Here is a 13,678-nt window from a genome sequence, read left to right on the forward strand (position 1 = left end):
TTTATATATTTGATATGGACAATGCATATTGATGAACAGTTGCACATGAGCAACTGTAAACATGCCAGATTATAGCGGGGATGCTAGTTTCCATCTGTCGTCCCGAGGCAGGAAACACATACACAATTTACAATTTACATAATGTGACAACAATAAATGCAGTAACAACTAAAAGTGTTCACAGGCCTGGTCGGTGCTTGGATCGGAGAACGTTTGGAAACGCCAGGAAGCCTGGCTGAATGGAGTGAGTGAGTGGTTGGCTCACTCTGTCAGTCTAACCCAGGCAGCTGTGGCTACAAGAGTAGCTCACCACCATCAAGTATGGAGTGTATGGGCGGCTGGGTCTTTGTGTGGAGTTTGCATGTTCTCCCCGTGTCTGTGTCGGTTTCCTCCAGGTACTCCAGTTTCCCCGACCACTAAAAAACTACAACATGTTCTGGGGCCAGGACTCCCTGAAAAAGAGATTCTTGATCTCAGTGGGACTTTCCTGGTTAAATAAAGGTCAAATAAAATAAATAAAACAAATGATGCAATGTAAAGAGTGTCCAGAAAAGCGCTATATAAAACCATTAGTATTATTATTATCCCACTCTGGGTCTGGTTTGGATCATGTCCGTTTACAGACCCCAAAATCCCGGCTTCCTGTGGATGATTTTCTGGATTCAACACATTTGTGCGTTTATATCTTGAGCTTGACTTCGTGTGGACAGAATCTGTTTCCTCCATGTGAAACTCTGACGCGCCTCTGAAGCCCTTCTGTTCTGTGTTGTTCTGGTTTAAAGTTTTAAACACAATTGAATTAAAATGTAATTTACAATTAGCGCCGCACTTGTGGAAAGCACTTTGGCTCGGCAGGTGCTGCTGTAAAAGCCTCCACAAATAACGGCTGATTGAAAGAATCTCCCACAGAGAAAAGGCGCTGACCCGAGAGAGAGGGAAGGAGAAACAACTAATTAGACAGGATTGTTGAGGAAGCAGGTGACGAGAGGCCGGGGGCTGTGCATGCATGTGTGAAAGAGGACCAGTGTGAAAGAGGACCAGTGTGAAAGAGGACCAGTGTGGGCAGCGCCTTCCCACTGGGACACTTGACCATTCGAACTGTACTTTACTGAACAGTAGATCTGAAAGCATGGGATGTTTTTGGAAGCAGGGGCGGACTGGCCATGTGTCCTGTATTCTGGAAGAGCACAGAAGGGCCACCGGTCCGACCTCTCACTTTACCTCACCCTGACCCCCGGGCGAAACCGAGCTTTACCCAAATCTAAAAGCTTAACCTCTTAACTCCCGCCTGAACCGAGAGGATCTTTTTCCTCACGTCACCAGATTTTTTTCCATCATTTTTTTGTTGGGTATTCAACTCATTTTTGGTCATTTTTTGTCATTTTTTTAATCATTTTTTTGTCATTTTTTTGTCATTTTTTGGTGTAATTTTTGGTCAAATTTTTATCAAATTTTTGGCACTTTTTCCCCCCTTTTTTGTCATTTTTTCGTCTAATTTTTGTAATTTTTTCGTCTAATTTTTGTCATTTTTTGGTCAAATTTTTATCTAATTTTATTCACTTTTTTTCCACTTTTCTGTCATTTTTTTGGTCATTTTTTGGTCAATTTTTTGTCATTTTTTTGTCACTTTTTGTCACTTTTTTGTCATTTTTTTTGTCACTTTTTTGTCACTTTTTTGTCGTTTTTTGTCACTTTTTGTCACTTTTTTGTCATTTTTTTTGTCACTTTTTTGTCACTTTTCTGTCATTTTTTTTTGGCCATTTTTTCATCAATTTTTCGTCACTTTTTTGTCAAACTTTTCTCACTTTTTTCTCACATTTCCATCATGTTTTCGTCTCAGTTTTGTTGCTATTTTCTCAACTTTTCTCCAGAAGCTTTTGGATTGGGGTAAAGCCAAACTGGAGAAAACGTGCTCAGTTCAGGCGGGAGTTAAGGGGTTAAAAGAAAAGCATCCATAAACAAAAATGCGCTGGAAAAGCAACAAAAAAGTGACAAAAAAGTGACAAAAACACAACAAAATGTGACGAAAACGTGACGACAAAGCGATGAAAAAACAACAATAACATGAAAAAAACCCCGAAAAACAAGAGACAAAAACACAACGAAAAAGTGACAAAAATGCAGCGACAACGTGACAAAAAGTTTCCGTCACTTTTCTAGATTTTATCTTTCAAATGAGGCGTTACAGTGTTGCTCTCCAGTCAAGAAGCTTTTAGATTTGGGCAAAGCCGAACTGGAGAAAATGCTCTGGGTTAAAGCGGGGGGTCAGAGGTTCACATGTGTATTTGTGGAAGTGTCACATTTACGCTGATTTGGGCCAGACTGACCAGAGTCCAGGCTGTTCTTCAGTCCGGCCCCTGTTTGGAAGCGTTTATCTCCTCCATTATCATCAGGGAGTGAAAAAGAAAAATGTATATCACGAATATCCAGAAGCTAATCAACACTTAAACTAGCATCTAATCTAGACACTCATTTGCAAATATATGAATACCTTGCAGCCTCTTTAAAAACAAACCCTACATGAATGGATAGAAGAAATCTCCTTCCTAAACAGATTGATCTTTCTGTAAAAGGTCAATGATATAACCTAATCTGTGCAATTATGATTAAACGCTTTAGACACGGGTTTAATCAACCTTAACATTTAGTTTGTAGCAAAACATTGGCCTCTCGGTTTGTGCCTGATCCAAACCTACGAGGAGAGACGCCGCGCCCGCCTTCGGTGACGCTGATGGGGTCGTCGCCGTAGTGACGACCCTGACGGCGCTCCGGCAAAAGGCCTTTGATTTCATCAGGCCGTCTCCTGATTCTCGTTATCTCCGTTTTCTATGACGAAGCCAAACTCATTGAAGACAAACAAGCTGATGTTCTCGCCCACATTTATACGTTATGAATCCCTGTAGGGCAGTTTGTTCTCCATTTAACCCGTCCTCAAAGCCACTGGGGCGACCTGGAGGAGGAGAACACGCAAACTCCACAGAGAGAGGCCTTTTCCACCAAGCTGGTGCCGGTGCTGGTTCTGGGCCAGTTCCAGTTTCAGAACCGGTTCTTTCGTTTTCCACGGAAAAAACGCTGGCTCTTGGTTCCAAAATCTGGTGCCGGTTGGGAACCTTAAAAGTTGCACTGCAAAAAGTAAATATCAAGCATTGGCTTAAATAATTGAGGAAATGTTTCTTGTTTTGAGCGGTTTTCACTCATTTAGACACTTTTCCTGATCGGACCGAGTTTGCTTTGCTTGTTTGAGGACATTTCAGACCAGTTCTAGGGTAAATCTCACTTGAAATAAGAAAGTAAAATCACCAATGAGATGAGACCAATTTTCTTTCCCCATTGGCAAAGAAAATGACCTGAAATAAGGACGAAATGTATCGAAACGAGTCAGAAACATCTCAGAACAAGTGAAATAATCTAGGACAAATGCCCAACAACTTCTTAACCAGTCAAAACAACTAAAATTTTAGATTTTTTTCTTGTCAATTTTTTTTGTCACTTTTTTTGTCCGTTTTTTTCTAAATTTTTTGTCAATTTTTTGTAATTTTTTTGTAAATTTTTGGTCACTTTTTCGGCAAATTATTCGTAGTTTTTGTCAGATTCTTGTCACTTTTTCGTCCATTTTTTCGTCCAATTTTTCTCACTTTTTTGTAGATTTTTTGTCACTTTTTTGTCAATTTTTCGGCAAATTATTCTCACTTTCTTCACATTCATCCTCGTTTTCGTCTCAGTTTTGTCGCTATTTTCACCTTTTTTCCAGAAGCTTTTGGATTGGGGTAAAGCTGGAGAAAATGTGCTCGGTTCAGGTGGGAGTTAAGAGGTTTAGCTGCTCAAGACGTTAGCATGCTACCGGTTAGCATTTAGCCTCAGCAGCTCAGGCCCCGCCCCCGTGTGAGAACCACTAACCCCTGAGCCACAGTGAGACTGGGGTTTTGAGGAAATGTTTCTTGTTTTGAGCGGTTTTCACTCATTTAGACACTTTTCCTGATCGGACCAAGTTTGCTTTGCTTGTTTGAGGACATTTCAGACCAGTTCTAGGGTAAATCTCGCTTGAAATAAGAAAGTAAAATTGCCAATGAGACGAGACCAATTTTCTTTCCCCATTGGCAAAGAAAATGACCTGAAATAAGGACGAAATGTATCGAAACGAGTCAGAAACATCTCAGAACAAGTGAAATAATCTGGGACAAATGCCCAACAACTTCTTAACTAGTCAAAACAACTCAAATTTGGATTATTGTGCTCAAACTGAGATGTTTATGCTGATCTAGTTTATGTCTTTTTGCAGTGCACCGTCGAACTAAAAAGAATAGGTTTACTCGTTTTGGGCATTTTTGTGATATTTCTTTTTTCTCAGTAACTGTTGCTCTGGCGCCTGAAAACTGTTCAAACACTAGAGGCTTTGTCCCTCTAATGGTCAAAGTTGTTTTTCATATACAAAGGTGTTTGATGCAGGATGAAGCTCAGAGACATCAGGCTGTGGTCGTCACATGAACATGACCTTGGCCAGGGCCGGACTGGGACTGAAAACCAGCCCTGGACTCTGGTCAGTCTGGCCCAAATTAGCGTAAATGTGACACTTCACAAATACATAATCCTCTGACCCCCCGCCTTCACCGAGAGCATTTTCTCCGGTTCGGCTTTGCCCAAATCTAAAGGCTTCTTGACTGGAGAGCGACACTGTAACGCCTCATTTGAAAGTGAAAATCTAGAAAAGTGACGGGAACTTTTTGTCACGTTGTCGCTGCATTTTTGTCATGTTTTTGTTGCTTTTTGATATTACTTCTTTTGTGGCTTTTGGGCGTGTTTTCGTCCCTTTTTTGTCCCTTTTTTGTCCCTTTTTTGTTGAGTTTTTGTCACATTTTTGGTTGAGTTTTTGTCACTTTTTGGTTGAGTTTTTGTCACATTTTTGTTGAGTTTTTGTCACATTTTTTGTTAAGTTTTTGTCACATTTTTGGTTGAGTTTTTGTCACTTTTTTGTTGAGTTTTTGTCCCTTTTTTGTTGAGTTTTCGTCCCTTTTTTGTTGAGTTTTTGTCACTTTTTGGTTGAGTTTTTGTCACATTTTTGTTGAGTTTTTGTCACATTTTTGTTGAGTTTTTGTCACATTTTGGTTGAATTTTTGTCCCTTTTTTGTTAAGTTTTCGTCTCTTGTTTTTCTTTTTTTTTCATGTTATTGTTGTTTTTTCATCGCTTTGTCGTCACGTTTGTCACATTTTGTTGTGTTTTTGTCACTTTTTTGTTGCTTTTCCAGCACATTTTTGCTCTTGGATGCTTTTCTTTTAAGCTTTTAGATTTGGGTAAAGCTCGGGGGTAAGGGTAAAGTGAGAGGCCAGACCGGTGGCCCTAGAGCCAATGGCCCTTCTGTGCTCTTCCAGAATACAGGACATATGGCCAGTCCGCCCCTGTCCTTGGCCCCTCCCATAACCACCCAGACCGCTCTGTCCTAAAGACACTTGGAACACAAACTTGCCGGCGCCGCCCCTCCCTAAATGAACCGGTCCCAGATGATTTCAGGATGAAATAAATAGAAAAATGCTACTGTTTTGTAATATATTTTGAGTGTAACATTGCATATCATTTGTGAAATCCATTCAAGTATTCAAAATAAACTGATTAATTACACATGAACTTGATTTTAAAACGTTTTTTCTTCCCTAAAGTAGCGTAAGAGGCCATAACGTTATGCAATGGGGGTCTTGTTTGGGAACCCCTGGTCTATAAAACGCTCCAGGTTCAAGTGTTTTCAGGTGAGAAGGTCAAGGTCAGTGTCAAATACCTTCTTATTTTTACTTTAAAAGTCGCATCGTGCACCTTTAACTAAGTTTGTGCCATAAACGGAAACAGTGATTCCAAAATGTGAATAGCTGGAAGTTTTGCTCCATTGAAAAACACTTCAAACAAACATTTGGAATCAAAGTGAGTCGATAAGTGGATCTTTAAGAACTGGAAACGAGACTCCGTAATGAGAAACAATGGGCCTTTCTCTCAGGTGAACAGACGTGGGCCCGTCTGAACACTCACACCCTGTTTGGACTCGAACACAGACTAAACATTGCCTTTGTTGTTTTATTTCTGCTTTGCCTTTCACGCAGAGAGAAAAGGTGATTATTTTGATCCAAATGGCAGATACGAGGCATACTTAAGTCCTTTATGTTGCTACTATATACTTCACTATAGGTGTATTTGGGTCAGTGTTAGGGCTGTGCAATTAATCGAAATTCGATTACGATTTCGATTACAACAGTAAACGATTACAAAATTAGCATAATCGCAAAAAATCGATTATAATTTTTTTTTTCAAATTTTAATTTTTTTAATTTTTGTCACTTTTTTGATGGGTTTTTGTCTTTTTTCTGCTGGATTTTAGTCTTTTTTTTATGGATTTTTGTCTTTTTTCTGCTGGATTTTTGTCACTTTTTTGCTGGATTTTTGTCTTTTTTTGATGGATTTTTGTCTTTTTTTGATGGATTTTTGTCTTTTTTTTGATGGATTTTTGTCACTTTTTTGATGGATTTTTGTCTTTTTTTTATGGATTTTTGTCACTTTTTTTATGGATTTTTGTCACTTTTTTTGCTGGATTTTTGTCATTTTTATGATGGATTTTTGTCACTTTTTTGCTGGATTTTTGTCTTTTTTTTATGGATTTTTGTCACTTTTTTGCTGGATTTTTGTCACTTTTTTGCTGGATTTTTGTCACTTTTTTGCTGAATTTTTGTCACCTTTTTGCTGAATTTGTGTCTTTTTTTTAAATGGATTTTTGTCACTTTTTTGCTGGATTTTTGTCACTTTTTTTATGGATTTTTGTCACTTTTTTGATGGATTTTTGTCACTTTTTTGATGGATTTTTGTCTTTTTTTTAATGGATTTTTGTCACTTTTTTGATGGATTTTTGTCTTTTTTTTATGGATTTTTGTCACTTTTTTTATGGATTTTTGTCACTTTTTTGCTGGATTTTTGTCACTTTTTTGCTGGATTTTTGTCTTTTTTTTAATGGATTTTTGTCACTTTTTTGCTGGATTTTTGTCACTTTTTTTAATGGATTTTTGTCACTTTTTTGCTGGATTTTTGTCTTTTTTTATGGATTTTTGTCACTTTTTTGATGGATTTTTGTCACTTTTTTTGCTGGATTTTTGTCATTTTTATGATGGCTTTTTGTCTTTTTCTGCTGGATTTTTGTCACTTTTTTGCTGGATTTTTGTCTTTTTTTTATGGATTTTTGTCACTTTTTTGCTGAATTTTTGTCATTTTTTTTAATGGATTTTTGTCACTTTTTTGCTGGATTTTTGTCACTTTTTTGATGGATTTTTGTCACTTTTTTGATGGATTTTTGTCACTTTTTTGATGGATTTTTGTCTTTTTTTTAATGGATTTTTGTCACTTTTTTGCTGGATTTTTGTCACTTTTTAGCTGGATTTTTGTCTTTTTTTAATGGATTTTTGTCATTTTTTTTAATGGATTTTTGTCACTTTTTTGCTGGATTTTTGTCTTTTTTTTAATGGATTTTTGTCACTTTTTTGCTGGATTTTAGTCTTTTTTGTATGGATTTTTATCACTTTTTTGCTGGATTTTTGTCACTTTTTTGCTGGATTTTTGTCTTTTTTTTATGGATTTTTGTCACTTTTTTGCTGAATTTTTGTCATTTTTTTTAATGGATTTTTGTCACTTTTTTGCTGGATTTTTGTCACTTTTTTTATGGATTTTTGTCACTTTTTTGATGGATTTTTGTCACTTTTTTGATGGATTTTTGTCTTTTTTTTAATGGATTTTTGTCACTTTTTTGCTGGATTTTTGTCACTTTTTAGCTGGATTTTTGTCTTTTTTTAATGGATTTTTGTCATTTTTTTTAATGGATTTTTGTCACTTTTTTGCTGGATTTTTGTCTTTTTTTTTAATGGATTTTTGTCACTTTTTTGCTGGATTTTAGTCTTTTTTGTATGGATTTTTATCACTTTTTTGCTGAATTTTTGTCTTTTTGTTATGGATTTTTGTCACTTTTTTGCTGGATTTTGTCACTTTTTTGATGTTTTTTTTTTAAGGCAACAAATAATCGTTTGAATAATCGTGATTTCAATTATGACAAAAATAATCGTGATTATTATTTTTTCAATAATCGAGCAGCCCTAGTCAGTGTTGCCCTCTGCTGGTGGGAATTTACCTTTTATCTAATTTAGCAGAAAGCAGGGGGAAAATGTGAATACTGTAAGAATGGAAAGAGAGAAAAGGCAGAGAGAAAGAGAGAGACCCGGGGAGAGAGAGAGAGAGTGAAAAACACAGTCATATGACAGGATCTCCTGCAGCTGATTAATACAGTGGGTAAACAAGTGTGAGGAACAGAGACAAAGGCTGGAGGTGGATTAGTTTGCAGGAGACGGAGGAGACGGAGGATTCTTTTTTAACCATTCATGACCATGTTGTTGTGGTCAGTGTTAATTTTGACAACATATTTTATTTTAGTTTTAGTCAACTAAATTTAAGACTAGTTTAGTGGACTTTGCATTGATAATCTTCATTCTAATCATATTTAATGTTGTTCCTCTGCTTCATGTTTCTGCTCCACATGAACAAAGCTCAGAGCTGATCCTTTAAACATGATCTGAGGCTCTTTCAGACGCTCAATACAAGTTTGGATGATTTTAGTCTCTCCTTTTCATTTTTATTTAGTCTGATTTTAGTCGACTCAAATATCTGGACATTTTAGTCACAGTTTTAGTCTCATGAGAAACTTTTAATTTAGTTTTAGTCCAATTTTAGTCACAAAAATATCACTTTGACTAAAATTAAGCCGAAAGTAACACTGGTTATGGTGTTTCCCACAACAATTCTGAACATTTACTATTATATCATATGTAAAAAGGCACATTTTTGTTGGAGGCCCCTTACACATGGCTCAAGCTATGGCTAGAGCCGTTTACAGATTTAAAAAAAAAAAAAGATATGTACACATTGCATTCAATTCATCTAAAAAGCTAATGTCTGACAGGATTCAAAACAACAGTGCAGACGCCCCTGTTGTTTATATCGTGCACTAGCATGTGTGACCATGAAAACCGAATCATCTTAAAACACGCAGATGACTCAGTTATTGTAAGTCGACTTCACAAAACGCTGTTGAGGATTTTGTCAAATGGTGAGATGAGTCTTATCTTCTCTTGAACGTTGCAAAAACAAAAGATCTGATCATCGACTTTAGGAAGAGCGCTCTCCCACGTGTTGTAACATATATAAAGGGAGAACAAGTGGAGTGTGTGGAGTCTTGGAACAATTACAGATTGCAAACGGAATTTTGATGAAAACTGTGCTGCTGTTTGTAAAAAGGGCTATTTACATTTTGCATTTACAGACCAACAGAAGGTTTGTCATCATTGTAGTGTGATATAGACTGGTGCTATGGGACTGAAAAAAGCAGAAAACCCCGTCTTTAAAGTAGTTTTGGAATAATTAAAGAAAGTTTAGATTTTTCTCCATATTGTTTTCCCCCATGACCAAATATGGGCGATTCCAGAGATGCCGTCTGTACCTATGGGCTCTTCAGAATGCTGTGATGTCACGTGAACAAAACCTATTATCCAGCTCTGATTTGTTGTTATCTGTCTTTTCTTCATAATTTTAGGCAATGGGAATCCCAAGTTATTTGCAGAACTAAACACACACGACCTCCGGACCCACAACAGTGAAGGACAGAACAATGAGCACGTTAATGAGAGCAGACCTCGGGTGTGACCAGAGCCGTGGGAAGATATTGTAGTTAAAATTTACCCCCAAAATACTTTTTCTGTGCATAAATCCTATTTATTAACCTCTTAACTCCCGCCTGAACCGAGAGCGTTTTCTCCAGTTCAGCTTTACCCAAATCCTGTAGGCCAGTGTGACGCCTCATTAGAAAGACCTACAAAACTAAATGGATCTTTTTCCCCATATCAGATTTTTTTTCAGCACTTTTTTTGTCGGGCAGTCGACTCATTTTTGTCAAATTTTCGGGACTTTTTTGTCACTTTTTGATCAAATTCTTGTCACTTTTTCGTCCATTTTTTCTAAATTTTTCGTCAAATTTTTCTCACTTTTTTCTCAATGTTTTTTTACTTTTTTGTCATTTTTTTGTAAATTTTTTGTCACTTTTTCGTCAATGTTTTCTCACTTTTTTCACATTTTCATCCTTGTTTTCGTCTCATTTTTGTCAAATTTTCGTGACTTTTTTGTCACTTTTTCATCAAATTATTCACATTTTTTTATCAAATTCTTGTCACTTTTTTGTCACTTTTTCGTCCATTTTTTCTAAATTTTTTGTCAAATTTTTGTTACTTTTTTGTCATTTTTTTGCAAATTTTTTGTCACTTTTTCATCAATGTTTTGTCACTTTTTTCACATTTTCATCCTTGTTTTCGTCTCAGTTTTGTCAAATTTTCGTGACTTTTTTGTCCATTTTTTGTCCATTTTTTCTCACTTTTTCATCCATTTTTCTCAATTTTTCGTCAATTTTTTGTCAATTTTTTCTCAATTTTTTGTCAAATTTTGGTCCATTTTTGTCCATTTTTTGTACATTTTTTGTCACTTTTTCGTCAATGTTTTCTCACTTTTTTCACATTTCCATCCTTGTTTTCATCTCAGTTTTGTTGCTATTTTCACACCTTTTTCCCAGAAGCTTTTGGACTGGGGGTAAAGCTGGAGAAAATGTGCTCGGTTCAGGTTAAGGAGTTAAGGGGTTAACATTGCCTGCAGTTCCCAAACCATCCACCAGAGGGGTTGCTGCAGCGCCCTCAGCACCCTGGGTTCCCACGGCCTTGCGCGCGTGATCATCAGAGCGCTGCGCTGGTAAGAAGAGGAGGGGCTTACGCTGGTGACCCGTTTGTAGATCTGCGCGGCGTTCTGGCACTCGGAGTACGGGTATTCGGACGTGGCCATCTCCAGCATGCACATCCCGAAGGCGTAGACGTCCACGGACTCGTCGTACTTCTCCTCGTACATCTCCGGGGCCATGAACTCGGGGGTGCCTGTGTGCGAGGGGGGGGGAGGGCAAATCAAGAGTGAGAACGGGAAATAGCTGAGGTTTGTCTAATTGGCTCGTTGCACGGTGTGGCTATGCTAGTTCCTCTGACCTGAAGGTGTGAGCGCCTGGACTTCCTGTCTGTTTTCTTTTCCTGGAATAATAATCATATTTTCTAAAGATGATGTCGTGGGCGGTGAGTTCCCGGTAGACGATCATTTACTGTGTTCAAATCATGAAGTTCAGATCAGAGACGCCTGTGATCATGAAGGATTGAGAGTTTGTCTTGAAGCTAAAGGCTAACATGCTATGAAAGAATATATATATAAAGGCACTATTTCAAGTTGTGTAACCGCTTAACTCCCACCTGAACCGAGCACATTTTCTCGACGAAAACAATGATGGAAATGTGGCAAAAATGTCACAAGAAATTGACAAAAAATTGACGAAAAATGACAAAAATATGAGGAAAAAAATGACCAAAAAATGACAAAAATGTGAGAAAAAAATGACCAAAAAATGACAAAAATATGAGAAAAAAAATGACCAAAAAATTACAAAAATGTGACAAAAATGTGAGAAAAAAATGACCAAAAAATTACAAAAATGTGACAAAAATATGATTAAAAAATGACCAAAAAATGACAAAAATATGAGGAAAAAATGACCAAAAAATGACAAAAATATGAGAAAAAAATGACCAAAAAATGACAAAAATGTGAGAAAAAAATGACCAAAAAATGACAAAAATATGAGAAAAAAATGACCAAAAAATGACAAAAATATGAGAAAAAAATGACCAAAAAATGACAAAAATGTGACAAAAATGTGACAAAATAATGACAAAAAAATGAAAAAAATATGAGAAAAAAATGACCAAAAAATGACAAAAATGTGAGAAAAAAATGACCAACAAATGACAAAAATGTGAGAAAAAAATGACCCAAAAATGACAAAAATATGAGAAAAAAATGACCCAAAAATTACAAAAATGTGACAAAATGTGAGAAAAAAATGACCAAAAAATGACAAAAATATGAGAAAAAAAATGACCAAAAAATGACAAAAATATGAGAAAAAAATGACCAAAAAGTTACAAAAATGTGACAAAAATGTGACAAAAAAATGACCAAAAAAATTACAAAAATGTGATAAAAAATTGACAAAAAAAAATAATAAAAATGTGACCAAAAAAACAAACTCCCTGATCCTCACAAACATAAACGTCTCCTCTATGGAAATATTTCTACCAGGAACTCACTGGTCTGAGCTCATCTTAATGGAAATGAACACGAACAGGAAGTACTAGCGCCCACAGCTCCAGCTCAGAGGAACTAGCGTAGCCACATTGTGCAACAAGCCAATTACGACTGACAGAGCAGCCACAACATTCTTCTCAGCGCTTCAGTCTCGCCTCGTCTCTCGCGCCGTTCACCACATCTCTGAAAAGGAAGGTGGAGAAATCTGTCCTGACCTCAAATGTTTGTCGTAAAAAAGCGCGGCGTGTGATGCGTTTTTGTTTGAGCGGAAGAGCATCGCGTCCCCAGACAGCTTAATCCCAGATTACGAGGCAAATTGCAGGCTTGTGTCACTTTTTGGATGCCTGCGGTTTCTGCTTTTACGACCAGACATTTTGGAGGCTGTAAATTTGATCTGCTGAGGGCGTGTAGTGAGTCGAGTGCGTAACCGACACTAAACTACACTGGCAACTCACTTTCTAGGAAGATATGGGGGTGTGAAAAGTGCTTGTGTGTTTGTGTGTGTCTCATAAAATAAACTGTTTATCCCCCACCCTTGTGGACTGTTGGTCCTTAAGTTGTATTTTTGAGTTTGAGTATTACTATCATAAAAAATCACACAAAAAATACACAAAAATGACAAAAAAATGACAAAAAATGACAAAAAAAAAAAAAAAATGAAAAAAAAATAAAAAATACACAAAAATGAAAAAAAAATGACAAAAAAAAAAAAATACAAAATACAAAAAATGACAAAAAAATGACAAAAAATGACAAAAAAAATGACAAAAAAATACAAAGAAATGACAAAAAAAAATACAAAAAAATGACAAAGAAATGACAAAAAATGACAAAAAAATACAAAAAATGACAAAAAAATGACAAAAAAAATACAAAAAAATACAAAAAAATACAAAAAAATACAAAAAAATGACAAAAAAAAAAGACAAAAAAATGAAAAAAATGAAAAAAATGTTGTAGTTCCCAGGCCAATAAGAGACGCATCATGCACGTCGGGAGACGCCTCTGACGAAGACGGAAGTGGTTCCTTGTCCGTCGAAACGCGTAAGGTAACTGAACAGCTTTTGTTTGTTCCAACCTAGTGTCTTTTAAAAAGAAACCAGAAAAAGTGTATTACTCAAGAAGACACAATGAATGTAATAAAAGAATTGATGCTACAAAGCTCTGTGATTGATCAAATACAAAGACACCACAACAGTGTTTCCTTAACTTTGCGAAAGGAGTGAAACAGCGCCCCCAATTTGACGCTGGTGGCCAAAAAGTGTACTGCATCCATATTTACCTTTGAGAATGAACGTAAGAATGAGAGTAAGTTAGTTTTAACCACACGCAGCGCAAAAGTAGGTCACTCTCTGGTGGGCCAACAGAATTGTGTCGGGCCCCACTTTGGGCACCCCTGATCTGTACTGTATCAGCTGTTCTCAACTGGGATGTTGTCGGTTCCAA

General features: G+C 36.6%; 1 protein-coding gene across 1 annotated transcript in view; it reads right to left on the reverse strand.

The window, feature by feature from the left end:
• The window catches only part of wnk1b (WNK lysine deficient protein kinase 1b), a gene marked incomplete at both ends in the record, with an annotated part of 239,842 nt that overhangs the window by 75,698 nt on the left and 150,466 nt on the right, over positions 1–13,678 (reverse strand). Inside the window, one exon of the mRNA XM_079551457.1 lies at positions 10,823–10,980. Coding sequence (XP_079407583.1) covers positions 10,823–10,980 — 158 coding nt within the window. The remainder of the gene's footprint in view (positions 1–10,822; positions 10,981–13,678) is intronic.

The sequence above is a fragment of the Gobius niger genome (assembly GCF_951799975.1).
Source record: "Gobius niger genome assembly, chromosome: 2".
NCBI lineage: Eukaryota > Metazoa > Chordata > Actinopteri > Gobiiformes > Gobiidae > Gobius > Gobius niger.